The sequence below is a fragment of the Apis cerana genome, linkage group LG2, assembly GCF_029169275.1.
Source record: "Apis cerana isolate GH-2021 linkage group LG2, AcerK_1.0, whole genome shotgun sequence".
Classification (NCBI taxonomy): domain Eukaryota; kingdom Metazoa; phylum Arthropoda; class Insecta; order Hymenoptera; family Apidae; genus Apis; species Apis cerana.
Window position 1 is genome coordinate 3,684,490 of NC_083853.1, and position 20,740 is coordinate 3,705,229.

The 20,740-nt window shown below is 26.4% G+C and overlaps 1 protein-coding gene across 5 annotated transcripts in view; it reads left to right on the forward strand.

Annotated features, from left to right (window-relative positions):
- Positions 1-20,740, forward strand: part of LOC107997516 (neuronal acetylcholine receptor subunit alpha-7) — a 367,007-nt gene that overhangs the window by 281,496 nt on the left and 64,771 nt on the right. Inside the window, exon 8 of one of the 5 annotated variants that reach the window (XM_017056163.2) lies at positions 1,026-1,112. The exons of the other annotated variants lie outside the window; for them this stretch is intronic. Within the exon in view, the coding sequence (XP_016911652.2) occupies positions 1,026-1,112 (87 nt within the window). The remainder of the gene's footprint in view (positions 1-1,025; positions 1,113-20,740) is intronic. 5 annotated transcript variants of the gene reach the window in all.

Consider the following 20,740-nt stretch of genomic DNA (forward strand, 5'->3'; position numbering starts at 1 on the left):
CAATGATGTGGTTTTACAGTTTTTATGATAGATCGATTTCTGTAACGAAAGAAAATGTTCTTGACAACGAATTATAATTGCAAACGAAGGAATATATATTTCTTTGAGAAAGAATTGCTTTGTTTATAATAATCATTTATAATTAAAAATCCTAAAGAAAAGATTATGCTTAGTACTCGATTTAATTTATAAGTTATATTTATATTTGGATTAAGACATTTGATCTAATTTGTGTTTATATATTTATACAATAATCTATTCACAAATATCTTTTCCTCCGTGAGGTCCATCAATAAAGTATCAGGAAAAGTACTGTCTTGCAATAACTGCACCTGAACGATCATAAAGTACGTAATTCAATATTTCCTCGAGCTGGTCAATACGTTTTATACACACAGTTTCAAACTCGTGCATGCGTGACGATTTCACAACAAGAAACACAACTTAAACAACACTCGAAACAAGACATTAAATAAACCAATATATTTCAGAAAATCAAAAAGAGTTTCGAGTTTCGAGAAGAAGTGAATCCCCAAGATTTTCCAAAATCCAAACAATTAAGATCGAAAATCTTGTCTCAAAAGAAGAAGAATAACTGTGAAATTAGATTTCCAAAGTTGTTAAGCAACAAAGTTTCAACAAACACTTCGATACATCTCTGATCCTAAATACTACGATCGATAAAAGTATATATATATATACCGTATACCAAACAAAATCGCTACTTCAAACTTAAAATAACAAAGTTTCAAAAACTACTTTGACTACTTCTCTTGATTTCATAACGATAGTTTAAGACCTGGATCATATCAGGACACGTTGAAATTGCTTTTTGAAGAGCAAGAAGAAGGGGGGGATTCGTTCTTGCATTCTCGATCCTCGAATTGTCGGTGATCTGGACGATCAGCGGATAGAATCAAGGGACGATGCTCGTGCCGGTGGGTGAGCACGATCGTCGGTTTACTTGCTTCGAACGCGAAAACGAAATGGATCATTGAACAAGCCGGGCTCTACGACTGTTTCAGGAGTGACCATCTTGTTATCGCTGACGGTGTTCCTGAATCTCGTCGCCGAGACCCTGCCCCAGGTCTCCGACGCTATACCACTGTTAGGTACATTGAGTTTCTACAAACAAACGTGTGCCAGTGTGGATTTTCTATCTCTGTTGAGAATGGACGTGATCTCTTTCTATCCTACCATTTTTTTTCTTTTCCTTCTCTCTCTCTCTCTCTCTCTCTCTCTCTCTCTCTCTCTCTCTCTCTCTTTCTCTCTCAATCTTGTGTACTCAATATGTGTAAGTGAAAGTTTGATCGAAAGGTCTCCTTTGGAACGAAGAAATTGAATTTTGGATAAAGATGAATACACGAGCAATTTCTTTGTTCCAAAGAAAATCTTTTCTCGTTGTGACTTATTTGGGATTTTATGAATATATTATATATATATATCTCTTCTCGTTGATTCTAATCGTCCCTCTTTTTTTATCGTTGTTTTATCTCTCCGTTTTATCCTCTGAATCGATTATTGTACATAATTTGGTGTTGGGTATTCTGGCTGAAGGATGTTTTTTTTTCGACATATCTTTGATTCATTGTTTTGAAAAGGTATTCGAAAGGTAGTATCGTGGTTAGATCGTTTGAATTGGAACGATGCACTCGATGTTCATACGTTTCTTTTTTCTTTTTTTTTTTTTTGCAAAAAGATTTTTTTGCTTTACTTACTCGAAATGTTGTAAAAAGGAATGATGAAGATGAAATCAAGATTTTTAAAACACAATGCCACAATGTTGGAACTGGTATGAGGTTTTTAAAAAGGAGACATTAAAAAATGAGAGACAAAGTACAAGACAGAGTACAGAGAGACTGTAATAATAAGTTTTATATAGTGGAATAACTATTGTTCGTTGAAATAAGAAATTATTCTTTTGAATAAAGAAACAATATTTTATCGAACATCGAATATTCTTTTTGAAATGAAGAAAATTGAGAAAATTTATATAAAAACTATGAGTAAGAAAATAATTTTGTAACAATACCTGTTTAAAGAAGCTAAAATAATTTTCACATTCGATAAATCGATTTAATAAATAAAAAACGTGTGATGAATAAAATAATACTAACATTACGAAATATTAACATGAATTGTATAAAAACTTGTCTTAAAGATACATGTTTAATAAATTTTATAACTTCAAACTTGAAATGCTAGATTGGAAAAATTTATAGGCGATAATAAATTACTTTTTCCATACAGTTACAGAACAATTGTATCCAATATTTTCGACGTAAAATTTTTTTCTCCTCGAGAAAAAATGTTCTCTAGGAGGGAAAATCGATCGATCCTCGACAACTTTCCTCCAATTTCAAACAGCCTTCCCTTTATTATGATTCAGAAACTTCCACAGTAATTTTCTCGGAATTAATCCAATAACATTACGTCTATTTTGAAAAGTTTGTATTCTTAGAATTCTTAGAATCCATTAAGCGCCAGAGGCATTTCTACTGTTATTAGCCTCACCCCGTGTCCTTCTTTTCATCGAGCCACTTACAGAATTTCAAATGACAACAATCAATTTTGTTTCACGATCAGTCGTGACAAGTTCGTGCCACTTACTATTACGTTGTTTCATTCGAAACATTGTGAAAACTTCTCCTATTGTGCGCGTTTTAATTTTACACATAATTACCAGAAAGAATCCTTCCATTTTTCCCCCTTCTTTTCCTGATTCCATTGATATCATTGTTACCTACTTGTGTTATTTGTATTAAATTACGTCAAGTGCAAAATTTTAAGGGTTGAAATTAAGAATAAAGTTACTTCGATTAGTTACTTGAATAATTTATTATTCGAAGGATAAATAATTTGAATAACAGCAATTAATTATAGCGTGTCAACTGTAGTAGCAAATAAATGTTATTTAAATAAAGTTATTTGCTTAAAGTAGCTTTATTCGAAATTTTAGTTAATTAATTTTTAATTAGTATTTTATTAAACAATAACTCAACTTCTTTTTCTTAAATTCCTCAAATCTTTTTAAAATTTCGATATTTCGAATATTGGACGATCTATAATAAGATTTATTGATTACCAACCGATAATTAAGCACTTGGATTTTTTTCTTTTGAGTTTATTTTACGCGTTACGTTTCCAATTCCTTTTCTCCACTTAATGCGATGTTGAAAAAGAGAAAAGATTAGAACGAATACGTGATACGAATTTCTGTTTATTATGTTGGTAATAATTTATTGGCGGTGGCGTTGTTTCGTTTTATGTTCGCGGCAGTAAAATTTTGTTTGCTTTTTCTTTTTTTTTTTTTTTTTCATTACTATTCCTCGCTCGAGAAAATGGATTAAACGACAAAAGTTCGGTGTTAATGCTGTGATTCAGTAAGTAAAAACAATCGTAATTATATTTGTCGAAGAGACGTATAATAATGAGATGATGAAAGATGATTAAATATTGAAAATTTCTAATTATTTTGATACATTTGAGATTAATCATTTTATTAATTTTTCCATTTCGTTTTAATGTTTAATACACATTTGATATTAATGTATAATATAATTGTACATACATATTTATTATATTTGCACTATTTATAACACTGCTGGATCGGTTTACAATTGATTTATTCAAAACATTTGGATAATCGTCATCGTATATTTGCACTGTAGTTATTGTGGGTGTAAATTTCGTAGAATTTTCATTGATTAAATTCGATTTTTTTTCTTTATTTTAAAATATCACTAAATCAATATTGATATATATAATCACATTTCTCTATTTAAAAATTTTTCGTAATAAATGTAAAAGTTTTTAATGTTAATTATTTGTTTCATTATATGCATAATTTGTACAATTATATGTTTGATTGATATTTAAATAAAAGACATCATCAGTTTATGTCAAATTTCATAATCATTTTTTTTCAAATTCACGTTATACGATTCTTTACGTTTTTCATTTTATTCCATATAATTGTGCGCGAAAGCCTTTGATATACCTCGGATAAAATTTTCTTCTGTGTATTATAAACATAATTTACAAAGAATTTTAATTAACATTAAATATTTATATAAAAGTATAAGTATGCTAATGACAAATATCAATATAATGAAATAAATACCGTTTAATATTTTCTGTCTACGAGAGTTTCTTTGTACGAGATTATTAAATTAGCATAATGTAACAATTTTATATCGTATATACTTTTATATACTTTCTTTTTCAATTACAACAGCAAGTAAAAGATCGATTAATCTCAAAATAAGAATTGTTCTATGTTTCGTTTATAATATTAAATAATTTTTGTCATATTTAAACTTGTCGTGATATTCTATACTCGAATATTTTTGAAACTATTCATAATATTGGAAAATATCTCAAGTGAAACTTGAATAATTATCTGGAAAAAATAACTCTCCGCTGTTTTCAATAATCTTGAATGACAAGTTGTCGATTCTAATTAGATTTAGTGTAAATTTAAATTAGGTTAAGCTAAATTTACTACAAGTTTAATTTTGGTTAGATTAGATTAGGTTCCATGTTTCTAAGAATTAACTTCAGTTAAGCTATTAAATAAAAATTCGATCGCCTGGTCCAGAAAACGAAACTTATCTAAACTTATTTAATATAACTTAACCTAAACTTAACCTACAAAATAAATCTATAAAATAACCTATAAAACTTAACCTATAAAATATTAAAAAACTTCATAGTATCAAATTGAAACATTTTTTTAATAAATAATAATCTTTTGAAGATTAGAATAATGCTATCGATATATCAAGATCAATTAATCAATTAATCAATTAAAAATTAAAATTATTTTTAATTATCTCGAAAACTAAAATTGAATAGGAAAAAGTTCTTCAGAATATTATTTTTAATCGTTTCAAAATGACCGAAATTGATAAAGGAATTTACTTTTCTAGAAATTAACAAAACTTGCTGCACGCTTTTAAGAAAAAAAGAATTACCAAAAATATTCCCAAGATATTCAAGCAGCAAATCGATCTAAATATTTAAAACTCCAAATCAAAAATATTCATATCCATCATCCTCCAAAATCGAACAAATCCCCCAAAATATATATATATATATATATCACCCGTCACTTCAGGATCCAAAGAAAGAAGGGCAAAACATCGGTCGACAAAGTTTGTCCATTCGTGTATCTTCGATCTGAACAAGTCTGCTCGAACTGTCGAGAAGGCCCGTCGATCTTCCTTTCCGAGATGTTCGCCTCGTTATTACGTCGAAACTCTATCCCTAGTGGTGAAACGCGAGCTCGTGTCGAATTTCGACGCCTGTCGATTCCTCGTTTCTTTCCTTTCTTTCTTTTTTCTTTTTTTTTTTCTTTCTTTTTTTTCCTCGCTTTTTATCCCACGATCAGAGACCATCCATTTAGGCTTTTATCGGCGATCGAGGTAAATTAAAATGCTACGCCGCTTGTTCGACTCGATGTCAGGGGTTGTCTTTGTTCCGCGTCCCATTTCCGAGGATCGACACGTCGAAGAAATCGGCGTTTCCCCTCATTGTGGATGACACAGGCGATATTGGAACGCGGAAAATTAATTAAAAGAAACAGGGTGGAGGCGCAGAGGCGAAAGGGAAGCGGGGTAATTTATCTTGGAGGGAGGGGAGAAGGATGGCTCGAGAACGCTCGATAAATTCGTATTAGCGAGAGGCAGTTTGAGAGTTTGACGATGTCGGACTGAGAAGATGAATCTTTATGAAGGTTGTGAAGATGTATTAGAAATAGTGGAGATTTTTGTGTATAGAAATCCAAAGTTTCATAATAATTAATGACAAGATGAATTTGTTGTAACTACTTCTACGCAAAACATTTTGCTTTTTTCGATTTGATATTATATGAAAAGATTAATTTCGGATACGGAGAGAAAGATTTTAAGGGTGTTAATAATTTTGTTATTAATGTTAAAGAATAGGAAAAAATATTGATTATAAAGTTAAAATCAAAAAGATATATTTAACAAAAATCATTTTGAGATCTTTTATAGAAAAATTGAACTGAATTTAAAAATTAGAATTACTTTTTTTTTATTAGGATTTCATAGATTTCTTGTAAAAATGTTCAAAATTTTATAATATTAAATAGACAAGACAAAAATATTATTCTTTATAATTATTTTTAGAAGCATAGAATTTATTTTAGTTTTATTTTAATAAAATTATTATTTTTAGTAAAATTATTTACATTTACTTTATTATTAATTATACTTTGTTATATTTATAACGAATTTAAATACAAATTCAAAGATGTATTTCGTTTGCAAATTTTCCTTTTTGTGAAACTATTTTCTTAATAATCTTTTCTTAAATCTGTATTTATTTTCGCAACGAAATCTTTACAATGCACTTGTACAGTGTTCCAAATAATAGCAGAAGAGAAGACACGAACGATTACTACTATTTCAAATCTTAACAAAAAGTTTGTTTGAGTTTAATACAATGGCAAAATTGTACAAGTTTTATTAAAGATAAGACAAAAAAATAATAACTCGAAATAACTTTCCAGTTTCCCATTGAGAACAAAGTTGTTAGAAATTAAATGATTGAAATTGAAGCTAAAACAATGTTATAAGATATGACAAAATAAATTTCTACAAAATTATTAAAAAAAGATATTGTAATATTTAATACTTTATTTATATATTTTCTTAAGAAAATTCAAAAATATATAAATATAAGATTGTATAATATATTTTCACTATTTTTTAATTAATTAAATGAAATATGTTTAATATTATTCTTGTTATATAAGTTTGAAAAGTGTATTATATAGAGAATCATATCGCAAAATACGTTCACTTAATTATAGTACTTAACTTGAGAACATGTACGACAAAGTGACGTTAAATGTATTTACTATTGTCTTGCCTTTGATCGAACCTTTTAAGTATCGTAACGGATGCACTTCCTGTTCAGAAGATATATTTGCGATCAGAGATTGGCAATAAAAAGTGTTCGTATTTTGTGTCAATTGTTTCAATCAATAATTATAATTAGAAATTATTTTATATATAGTAGCTGAAAAAGAATTTGCAAACTATAAAAATACATTTAATAATATTTTTACATGAAAATTTGATAAAGTGAAATGTGGAACTTGAAAAATCATCTTTTCTCAGATTCATAAAAACATATATTACAAATTGAAAGTAGATATTAAGAAAATTTTTTGATAAATTCTAATTTTATAAAATATTTTTTATGTAAAAAATATATATAAATATTATTTTAAAAAGTCAAATCTTCTTTAAACAGTTATTTTTAAAAGTTATTAATTTTTAGTTTTTATTATTTTACAAATTTACATTTGGATATGTAAAAAATTTACTCAAATATCATATAATATCGTATACAAAATGCATATCACTTGTTGATTGAATTTAATTTCGAGATACATATATAAAGACAAAAAAAAGAATAATAAATTAATACGTGTCAAAGAATTTCAGTTCAATTAAAATAAAAAAAATTCGTTCCCGGGAAATGATACTGTAATAATTTACCAACATCATACCACAAAAAACTCGTTTCTTCCAGCTCGTGCCTTTTACATTTTCTCATTTTACTTCGTGTATAATACAAACAGGGATTTCACGTTGCATGTCCTTTCTCTCTACTTCGTCGTATATCTTTTCGCTTTTTTCAACACGCTAATGTATCTAGTGTTTTCTAACAAGGTGTATTCATTCGTGATTAATCCAAAAAGATCATATATTTATAAAATATTGAATAAAAGTAACATAAATTAACAATATTGTAAATAGTATTGTATTATAAATTAATTTGAATTTAGATTAATCTTTGAAGTAATATTTAATAAAAGTATAATATCAAGATAATAATATAATTCAGATGGTGAATCTTTCAAAGAAAGATATAATACTTGTTTAATGTAAAACTTCAACTTTCTCAAACAGAGATCAAGAAAACTAATTTGTTTAAATATTTTTAAAAATCTTGTATTATTTTAGTTACTAAATAACATATATATTTTTTTAAATACAAGTAATTCTGTGGTTTTGTCGACATATATTTTTAGTAATTTTGCTGCTCTTTCAAAATTTTCAATTAGATATTTATTTAACTATACATTTACGTTTTAATGATTACTTACATCATGCGCTCTCTTGTTATTAATTTATTATAATTAAAATTTATTTAAACAAGGAAAAAATATATTACATATATTTGTAATGAAAAAGATATTAATTAATTCACATACTGTTCGAATAATAAAATGTTTGCATAATAGAAACTTCAGTGAAGTTCAGATTAAAATTAGCACGTAAAAAAAAATTCAAAATATAATATTTATATCTCCATGTCTGCCAAACATCTTAAAATTCAACAAGTCGAATAACTTCTAAGCAAGAATAAATTTGTAAGCATAGTTTCACCGAACAACAACGATTGATACAAGCTTTTCTTTCTCAAGACGAGTCATTATAGATGAGCTCGTCATTTCTCTCCTCCTCGTGGCCATTTTTATCGCCACCATTCAATCGTTTTCTTTCTATCTCCATCCATTGCAACATACTCCATTTCTAAGGCGAATCCTCACGGCCGACAATAAGAACTTTAATTATCGCCCCCTTTGTGTCCGCGAACGATATTATAAAAGGGCGAAACGGTTGCATCCATAAGGGCCTCAATTATAATTCAAAAAGCCATCGGACTGCCGCCACTTGTCGCGAACCGCGTCCAACTGCTTTCAAGCAGCTTCTCATCGCTTTCGTTCAAGCGTCCTGCACAATGCGAGCAGAACGTTTCTTTGTCGCCGATATCGCCGAATATTTCACGCCGCACGAAGATTCTTAGTATTATATATGATTATCATTGTGGTTAACGTTATTTCGTTCGCATTTTGTGTTCCGATATTTACTGGGAGAGATTATAAAATGAACATTATCAATTTTTTATTCTTCTAAGAAAATAAAAACATGCTCTGATGACGTGTTTAATTTTTTCTTTTTTCTTAATAGATTAAATATTAAATTTAATATGTTACAAAAGTCTTCATACATTATCTTACAGGAAATTTATTTATCTCGAAGAGTCTGATTTTAAGAAAAATTTGTATAAGTATATACAAAAATTTATTTTTTAATGGAAAATTTCTTTGAGTGATATGAAATCAAAATATGAATATTTTATAGCAATTAATGGAAAACTTAAAATAAAATAAATTATAAAGCTAATAATATTGAAATAAATTTTTCTTCAAATATATAATTCTTATTTATTAAATTAACAACAAAGAAAAATTACAGAATTAGTATTTTTAAATAAATGTAATGAACACAAAGATTTAATATCTTCTTTAATTAACAACAAGGAAATAATAATGCAATATTTAAAATATTATAGAAGAAAATTGTTAAAAATCAAACTGAATGAAATACTTGATTCTAATTGCATTATAATCTTTAAAAATATTTACTTATAATTCGTTAAAAAAAGAAATATAAAAATATTTAATCAAATGACATTTCAAGAAAGTTTCAAAAGAAAAAGAAAGATTAATTTTTAAGATTAATAGATGACAATATTTAAGTGTAATAATTGATTTAATTGTCATGATTTAATTTTATATTTAATTTAATAATTTATATATACATAAAATTACAGAATTTTTCCCTACATTTTTCTCCATTGTACCACATTTCCAAGAATTTGAATATTCATAAAATAAAAAATTCTTAATGAAAATATTTTTCTAACTTCAATTTTGAGTTATAATTAATCATAACAAAATACAATCATTACAAGCGAGTGTATCGTTCTATTAAATTTATTACGAAATATTTCTAAATAATTAAACTATTGTTGCGTAACATCCTTCAGAAGATCCACTAATCCCTAATTAATTACCCATTATAATACTTTAAACGTGTGAATATGGATTTTGTACAAAAGGAATGCAAATGAATGCTCGTTCCTTTCGTTCCTCCAATTTCTTTTTTTCCAATCACATCTTTCGGTGCATAAACAATTATCAAAAATCCTTTGAATTTTTCCCAAATTTTCTTGCGTTTAAATTGAATGATTCACAATCTCTATTCGATTAGCAAAATAATCGTTAATGAACTCCAAATTAATGAACCAGTTAAAGGAGTTCATTTCAAGAACAATCGGACATCGCAATTCCTGCAACATGGGAATAAAAATTTCCACCCCTCGTCCTTCCCCCTTTTTTCTTTCTCCCTCCCCCTCTTCTTCTGGTCCCCTCATTTTCTCTTTGTTCTCCGTATTTCTTTTGTTCGCATCCATATGCGAACGATCGCAATCTCCACTTCCTTATTTCCGTGAGAATGGTAATTACCTGGCTTCGTGTCTCTGATAGGAGAAATAACGATGAGATATGAATCTCATGTTTAAAATCGTTGTTTCTTAAAGCTATTCTATTAATTATAATATATTCTATTAATTATAATTGTTATCACGATATCAGCCAATGCAATATTATATTATTAAAACGTTGATTGAATTTTTCGTAGAAAGTAATATAATCGTTTGAAGATATTAAATAATTTTAAATTCATTTAATTTTTTATCTAATAAATACGTATTATTTACGAAGAAAAATGTTACTGGTTTGTTTATAAGAATTTTTTACAGTGTTTTCTTGAGTGTAGAATTACTTAGTTTATTATGCAATAAAGATAAAAGTAAGTCGATTGTAAAAGAAAGATTAAATAATTTGCGAATGAAAAGTTTGAGCAAAATATTTTCTTTAAATGTCTATGTACTTTCGCCATGCAAATTATGCTACACTAATGATAATAATGAATATTTCTGGATTTTTCCAACAGTCAATAAGAGGGATAATTATAAAGAGATTCTCTTAGTAAATCCTTTGTGTATAATTAAATATCGTTTATGGTTAAAAAAGTGAAAGATCTTGATGAAAGACGATGAAAAGGAAGTAAATATTGGTTAATTAGCAACATTTTTTATTTCTCGAGTTTTATTCGCAAAAATGAAATTAAAGGAAAAGAGCTAAAAAGAAAGTTTAAAGAAAGCTTAATGATAAGATTAATTATTGCTTTCTAATAAATATTCAATAATAAAAAAAAATACGATAGAATTAGATAATTGATCAAATCCATTTTTAAATATATTTAATTTAAAATAATCAAATATTATTTAAATTTATTTTTAGATATTGACAAGTTTCTTTCAACTTTAAAACTTTCCAATTTTTCATCTTTATTTTAAAGATGAATGTTACACATTACATATTACAATAAGTGGAATTTGATAGGGTTAGGTTCGTTAAAAAAAAATTAATATAGATTCTAAAAAAAAAATAACATTGTAAACATGAATTTAAGAATAGAATTGTTTACAACAAATTGTTGAAGTCGTGTTTCAGCTACAATAACACTGATCTCGAGTCAAGAATGCTTGTATTTTCAGCTACGCTATTTGAATAGAGGGAAATTAATTTGGTATAAAAGCACGTGCATCGATAACGTTTCAATTGTATTGAAAAAAGCTTCTCTTCTATATTTTTATTTAACTTGGAAACTGTGCAACTTCGAATTATTCTGCAGAAGTTACTATCCAAATATCAGGAATTGAGGAATTTAATTGAAATATATTATTACTATAGTTGGAAAAAATTTAAGATTAAAATGATTAAAAAAAAAAATGAAAACAGCTTCAAAAAATATTTTCAATTTATAAATATATTTTAATTATATGCATATATACAGTACCAAAATAATAAGATGTTGTACATTTGAAACAATCATTTTTGATTGAATTAAAATTTATCGTTAGTAAAAATTCTTAAAAAGAAGATTTTTATCATGTCACACAAATAATTTAATTCTTACTTCAAGAAGTGTCTTATTCCTTGTATATAATTTAAAGAAAATCAAAAAATTTGATAAATAAATTAGGCTTATTTATTTTTATTTATATATCTCTATATAAAACGCACACAATTTTCTAATTGAAAATCTTTTCTACTTGAAAGTCAAAGAGTCGCATAAAATATTGTTATATCTCGAAAGACAAAAAAATTCTTGTTAAAAGATATCAACTGATATCATAGTGATCAATTCTCGATTGTTAGTCGAAAAAAAATTCCATTGGAAACGAAGAAAAATGACAGAAAAAGTAGAACTTCGTGGAGAACCACAGCGAAATAATTTATTCTTTGATTCGTTCGAGGCAACGTTCGTTCTGCATCCTCCTCGTTCGATGCATAGACAATTTTTCGAATCGGTAGCAATCTCGTGTTCCAGCCAATATAATATAATTCGACTTAAGCGCAATTGATTTTCCAATAAACTGGCGACGCACAAACGCGTGCAAGCGTTGATTCTGCTCGAGAAGATGAAACGAGCGATGAAATACGATAGAAAAATCTGTCAACCCCAGAATATAAACGATGGCTGCTCTGTAACCGGAAGCTACAGTAAATGGAGAAATGTTAGGAATGAACGAAACGCGTTATGTGAAAAATACAAATTCCAGAAAATGTTAATCCATTGTTAGGTTTTAACCTGGGTTTGAATTTTTTCTTTTTTTTTTTTTTACTTTTTAATTTTTTTTTCTTTAATTTCGAATACATTGTATTTTAGATAAATTTGAATAGTAATTGATTATGCGATATGTAATTGCGGATTAATGAAAGATTCGTTTAACTTTTTGTTAAACAAAGAGAAAATTCTTGATATAATAATAATAATAATAATAAAAATTTGTTAGTTTTGGTTTTGAACAAATAAGTTTTGTAACTATAAAATAGGATAGAAAATATAAAATTTAAAAACATGGAATATAAAAATCTTTCATTTAAAAAGAAGGAAAGAATAATATAGCAATGTATAAATTGTTATGTGTTACATATTTTACATTTCTTCATTATAATTTATTTTAATCGTTATTTTTCATTTTTTTCATAAAAATCATATCATTTATTTTTCATAAAAATAAAATGAAATAATTCCTGCGCATATATGTATATATATATATATTTAAATTTATAATATTTTTATTTATTTGATAAAATTTTTACAAAAGATTCAAAGATCTTTTACAAAATGTTAAATCAGTTTTCATTTCATTTTATATTTTTTAATATTTAATTCTTAAGAAATTGTAATTGAATTTTTATTTTCAAAAATTAATCATTGATAAATAATTTTGGGAAAAGAAAAAATTAGGTAAAATATAATATATAAAATATAAAATAAATTATGAAATAAAATTTAAAAAATATTTATTTTTATAATAACTATTATAATTTCATATTATATTTTTAACATTAATAATTTTTTTTTAATTTATATTACATAACATACTTAATAGTTATTTAATAATTACTGAAATAATGAAAAAACTACAATGCTAATTTATATTAGCATTATAATATAAAAATATTAATTTTGTTATTCTGCTCTTTTTTCTTCTTTCTTTTTTTATTAAAATATTTGCATGTAACAAATCACACATTCGCAAAATCGCTTTCGCTAGGAATGTAATTAGAACATATAATCAATATAATATATTTATTTTAGAAAATATTATATTTATAAATATAATATGAAAACCAAATTATGCTGATAATTTGAAGTTTTCTAGTTTATATTTTTTGTCTATTTATATTTCTTTCTATTCATAAATTAAAAATAATATCAAGAAGTAAAAAATATAAATACTTGATTGTTATTTTAACTTTTTATAAAAATTTCATATTATTTATCATTTTTAACATTATAAATGAAGGTTTTATAAATTTGAAAAAAATATATATGAATATACATGTATAACTAATATTATAAATTTAAACTTTTTTTTATAAAAATTTATAAGAAAATTTAAATATTATACAGAATGTTATACAGAATGTGATTAATTAATCTACAATTAAACAATAATTTTCTCTCATCAATCTTTCTTTAACAATATTTACATTTCGATAATAATATTAGTAACATCAATATATATATATTCTTGATTCTTAACAATATATATTCTTATTATAATTATGAATTGTATTACAAAAATATTTTGATACAAAATGTGCTAAATGTATAATTAAATACAAAGAATTCTTCTCAGAATCGTTTAGACAAATATTTATACGTATAAGTAATAGTTGATGAGACAATAAGGGAACAAAGGTAACAAACGAATCATCAACTCTATCCCCTTCGATATCTCGGTATTGCAGAAGCATTTGTTATCTTACCAGTCACGTTCGAACTGCTTCGTCTCAGTGCCCGCTAAGAACACTTGACGCTCGTTTCCTTCTCTTCGTTTTCACGTACCTCTGCTTCCGGCATCTCACGAATCCCTGGAATTTGTATTTTACACGTAACTCTGCCTTGTCTTCCGGCGCAACGTGATCTCGTTAGAGAGATCATCGATGTCGAAGAAATCTAACGCTATATTTTCGATTTCTTCTTTGCTCTGTTGACTCGTGTGTAATTTTCTTGGTCTTTTTTTTTTTAATTCTTATTCTTTATAAATTTATAGAGAAGAAATGATTTAACGATAATTTTTCTTTCGAAAACAAAGACATTTTCTTCAATTTTTAATTTTGATCCTTGATGGATGAAAATTAAATTGTAATATTTAAATTCTGTATTTATATTGTTTTAGTTTCAGAACTAAGATAGGAGCCTATGTAATCTCGAATTTCAGATTTATTTATTTAGTAATAAAATACTCGAAATTAATAATTTGATAATTCAATTAATTTTCATAAGATCGTAATATCTTAATTTTATAGTGTAGCCATTTAATATCATGGATAAAATGTTTATATCGAAATATCATTGAATTGTACTCATTAATAACAAATATACAAATATATAACAATGGCTGATATCGTTTGAATAATTTATAAAATAAGTATTTCTATAAAATTAAAAATAGTTTAATAACTTGCATTAAAATCCAATTCAGAAGACGAATCCAGATTGACGATTTATTTATTATTATAATAACTATTTTTTTATTTTCCTTGCTCCCAAAGTTTCAACTGTCGCTTCGCTGTTCCTTTTCTCATTTTTTTTCAATCTACGTGGCTATATATATTTACACAATATATATATATATATATTACACAATCTGTTCTGCACAATATATACTTCCATACTTCACTGTTATATCTGAAATACTTCGTATATTTACCAATTAATGTGACTTATGACACTTATACACAAACACACGTATATATAATACATACACAAACATATTCACTATATACTTATTCAGAAATAAATTTCTTCGGTAAAAATTTTAATCGATCGCGTTTTACAAGAAAAATTAATTGATTAGAGATATTAAAATTTATTATTAATTGTTCTATAAAAAAGAATCGATATTTTGCGTAGTTTATTTTAAGAAATACGACATTTGTCTTCAATAGCTTTTTCGAAATAATTTTTAAAAATAGAATACAGTGACGTGGATGAAAAAGCGATGAAAAATAAAAATAGAATGATCTAGCAACGAAAGGATAAACAAACCGAATAGAAGGCATTCGTTTTTATGCTATGATACGTGCTTCTAAAACAACGTGAATTTGACAAACATTTTTTTTATTTTATTTCTTTTTTTTTTTTTTTTTTGATAGAAGGATTAGAATTTTGTGCATCGTCAAATAAAAATAAAAATATACATCTTTATTTATGAAACTCAGAATATGATTCATCAATTTGCTAAAATTTGTTAAAACATTATGATAATGTTAATATTGAAAAGTACTTGAAGTTTCTTAATATCAAAATTTTAATATCTGATATTCTATCCTGAACAAATACAATAGTAAATTTATCAGATACGATTAAATCAAATTATAGTTTTGAAACGATAAAAAATAGAAGAATTAGAATTTAAATTCAGAATTATACCTTAATCTTGTTATTTGTGAAATACTTTATACAATAAAAACTTAAAAATTATAATCCTTGCTTTCTTGCACAATTTTTTTGTATTGTTAAAAATATACATAGTTCCTCTGTCAAAATTTAAAATAATCAAATAAACTTAAAAAAAGAATTGAAAATATTTTACGAATAATAAACTTGCACAAAAATTATTCTATCATTTCATAATATATTTTCCATGATAAAATAAAAATACAGTTGTCGTTCTTTCCTCATCAAGGAACCGGAAGTTATACTGGAAATGTGACACGAAAATTTTTAATTAACAACGTATACATTTAATCGTACATTTATTAATTATATAACCATGTCCATTGTGAATTTCAAATCTAGCAAAGCATTGTAATCCTGTAGGTAATAATTCAACCCCCTTGGTAAACAATTAAGAAAATTCTCGTTATTCGCCACGTATCTACAATGGACATTGTAATAAATGAGAGCCGGTAGTTTTTAATGCTGTCTGTGGACGAATTGAGAAATTTATGGAATTCGAAATGATGCGAACAATCGACTGGCCGAACACAAAGTGAGGAATAACGTTATAAACTTTGTTAAAATTAATTTTTACGTGTGATTTTTCGTTTCGTTCGTAGAATTTTTTTTTTATTATTTTTAAAATTATTATTATTCTCAGTAAAAGAGAAGGGAAAAATGGAAAAAAAATAATTATGAATAAATGGGAAGTATAATAGATAATTTTATATGTATTTAAGCAATGAAGGTGTCTTTTCTCTTCTTTTGTAAAAAGAAAAGTTCTTTTGCGACGAGATAATTTCTCTTTGTACAAAAATAATGAATTATTTCATTGAACGAACAGTACCCATCGTGCAAATAGTCATTGTCGATGATTTTGAAATTAATTGCCATTAATGAAATGAACACAGAATCATTTTCATGATCCCTGATTCATTATCGAAGAATCAATTAAATAATCAGAATATTAGCTAAACTCGATGCAATTTCAAATGTGTTATTTTAGTTCTTAAATTATAATTTGCAATTAGCATATACTGTGTTTTAACATAATTATTTGAAAATTGAATTAATTTTTATCTATAATATCATTTTTTTTACAATTTCAAAAATCAGAATAAACTTATAATTCAAGATTTATATTTTTATGTGAAAAATATTTATATTTATATTTAAAGTTCACAAAATTTTTATAATGAAAGTTTCCAAACATTCTTCTAAACTTAACTTGATCTAATTAAAATCTTAATTGAATTAAACTTTTTTTAATTAAATTCTTTGAATTTATAATTTAATCACAAATATAAATAAAACAATAAATATTTGTATCTTAATTTTTAATTCAATTTATTTCGAAGAAGAAAATAATCATTTTCAAATTTATTAATATTTTTTTCCCTGTAATTTACTTATCATATTAAATTATCTTCCTTATAAAACTATTTTACAATTTTAACTATTCTTCTACTAATTAGTAGAATTTGATCTTTTTTTTTTTTTTTTTTTAATATTCGCACTTCAAATAATTGAAGCTTTCGCTTTGTAGAGATTAGAGCATTCTCGGTTAAAAAAAGGCCTACATTATTCTTGTGATATCGACCAATTTTTTCCAACAACCGAGAAAAATTATCTCACAATTAAAAGAGAACAATGAAAGCGCAGTAAATCACAAAAGAGATTAAATGTTTAAAAAGTAGCGAATAACATTTACTCTCCTAACATTAAACACAATTAGTTATTTAAATAAAATTTCAATTAGGTGTCCAATTAATATAATTATCCATATTTTTTTTTATTTCGATAATAATCTCTATTCGTATTTCTTTTATAAATTGCTTAAAAAAGAAATTGTCATATTTTTTTAATAAATTTAAAATAAATTTATATATATATAATATATATAATTATTAAATATATTTTACTATGATATATACTTCATTATCCTATTTTTTTTCTTGTACTTTTTTATATCACTCGATGATTATCACACATAATCGACACTATGTATTGCATGGAAAACGATCAATTGATTTTCGTTTCGAATTAAACGACGAATAGCAAAAATCGAGTAATATAAAAAGATTCAAGTACAATAAAGAATATAAATTCCAACTTTAACGAAATATCCTTTTAACCAGATAACCGAGCAAGTGTTCTCTCTCGAAACGTTGCCGTTTCAAATTTCGTTAAAATTTTACCTCGCTAAAGAATTCGTTGGCAACTATTTCCACGTGGCATCGAACGAAAATGAATTTGATACCGAACACAAATTCGAAGCGAAGCATCGCAAAGGAAAAGAGGTCGGGCTAACGTCGTAACATTTTTCGAAGAAGAAAAGAAAAAAGAAAGAAAGAAAGAAAAAGAAGAAGGGAAAATATTGAATTTTTCTCTTTAATCTATATCTCATCGCACTTGTCCCATTTTCCAGGTTTCATAATGAGGAAAGAAAGACGACGTTGTTTCGGCCGGAAGAAAGGAGTTGTCGCTTCGAATCTTGGGCGAGCAGGGAGCTAGAAATAATCGATGCAAGAATCGCGTCTCATCTTCGTTAATTATAATCACGTTCCTGCTAGATAGACGCCAACAGCTCCTCTCCTCCTCCTCCTCCTCCTCATCCTCTTCTCCACGAAATTACTATTCTCTCGAGCAGCTAGAGTTTTCTTTCTAGTTGTTCAGCCCGTTGCTTGAAACTTGGGAAATTAAGTTTTGAACGTTTCCCTAGTTTCTCGATAATTTAAATGCGAACGTTAAAGATGTAATTCCTTTTTCGTTTCGTTTTAAACGTTGAATATAATTATATTAAATTAATATATTAAATTAGAGAGTAATAATGAATGAGCAAGGTTGCAATTACTGTTGCAAATTTATTTTTTTAAAAGTAATAATTTTCTTTTTATTTTCAACGTGAATATAATTATTTAAAACCATGTTCAACATTCACATTTTTTTCAATAGTATGCTTTGAACAGTATTTAGAGAGTTATATAAATGATTCAATTTTATTGTAATGTTAAAAATTCATATCTTCGTTCTAATATCTTCATATTATATAATATATAATATTATTATATATATTATTATATATATATATTATATATATATTATATATATAATATATAATATTATTATAAATATTATTATATAATATCAGTATTTTTAAGAAATCTTAGATTTTGAATGTGTCTGCATAAAGAAAAGAATTATATACAATTAAATTTGCATATCAGACTCGACTTATAACTTTCTAATAATATTTCTCTAATAATTCTTATCCTCTAAAATTTTTTTCAAACATAATATACTATAGATATTATTACAAAATGAATCTTTTACATTTTTCTTTTATGATACTATCTTCTTTTTGTTATAATATTTAAAAAAAAAGAGTTAAACTTTTAACTTAATTAACAATTTAACAATTTTATTTTATGAGACGTTTTAGCAAAAAGCTTTTCAATTTATTTTTTTTACAAATTTTTTCCAATTGTAATATGTATAATTTGATATAAAATTATACTCTCTATCAAGATAAACCCTCGTTCTACTTTTTTTGACTCTTTCATGATAACACGCCGGCGCAGCTTTTATAGTTTAATCCATTAATAATGTACTGGTACTGATGTCCATGTAGTAATTTGCCTTCGATTCATCCATGAAACGCTACTGCTCTCCTGCTGGTTTGCACATGATTCATTGGCAACTGGGGTATTTTTAAGCTGAATAGAAAAGTCGCATCATTAAAACATTGGAGGGGATGGCGATTAAATGGCGCACAGCTGGTTTTGTCAAATTCACGTTAGATGCTTTACGAGCGAAGACACTTTTTCGAGCAAATAATCCAGAAATTGAGTAAATTATTTCACTCTCTCATTGACATCCTCGACATTCTCGATCGATATCATTCGAAATTAGAACTCTAACTCCTTTACTTATATCGAAATATCGTTACGTATTGCCTTCTCTATCGTGTTAAATTCCAGAGAAACGTTGTAACATTCAACCAATATTTCTCGAATGTCGTATTTTTCGATGGAGAACATAACTCGCTCTATTAACACATTCAAGACCACGAGAAGAGAATTTTTCCATTTTATCGCGTCATGAATTATTTTCTCAAAAAGAATCATTCTGGATTTCGTTGGAATCCCCTTTGATCCGGTCTCGAATGTGTTGAACGTGTGTCCGACAAAAGCAAGCACACACTGTCGTCCATTGGCAAGATCTTTGAAGAAATTTTTTAATTCTAACAGAGTGAGAGAGACCGCTTAACTAAACTTCGCTTAAATTCCACGATCCTCGTCTCGATCCACGTTTTTATACACGGCATACACACACACACACACATACACGCATACACGCACAATCATAATTCACATTCGCGGTGACGTTCGGCGTAGGAAAAGATCGTTTCTCTTTCTCTTTAATTAGATCCATCTCAAAGCTACTCGCATCACTATTACCGCAAATAGTTATGACGATCTTTTTACTCACTTTGCATGACGTCGTGCCGTATTACATACTTTTTTATTATTATCACTATTTTATTGTTTATGTTCTTTATTCGTTATTACTATTTATTAGTGTTTATTTATTATTAATGCAGAGACACTTGGCATATGAGAGAAGACACATCTAGATTCGCTATGTTTCTTTTTCTTTTCTTGCTGTTGAATATATTATATTATATTATTACGAACGTATATATATATATCCAACGAATATTTCTTGTGTCGAAGTTGTCTGATGGTCTGATATCGATTTTGTGTATTCTGGCGAGCTTTTCTCTACTTTCTTATTGTCTCTTTAGTTCGTCTCTCGGTCTG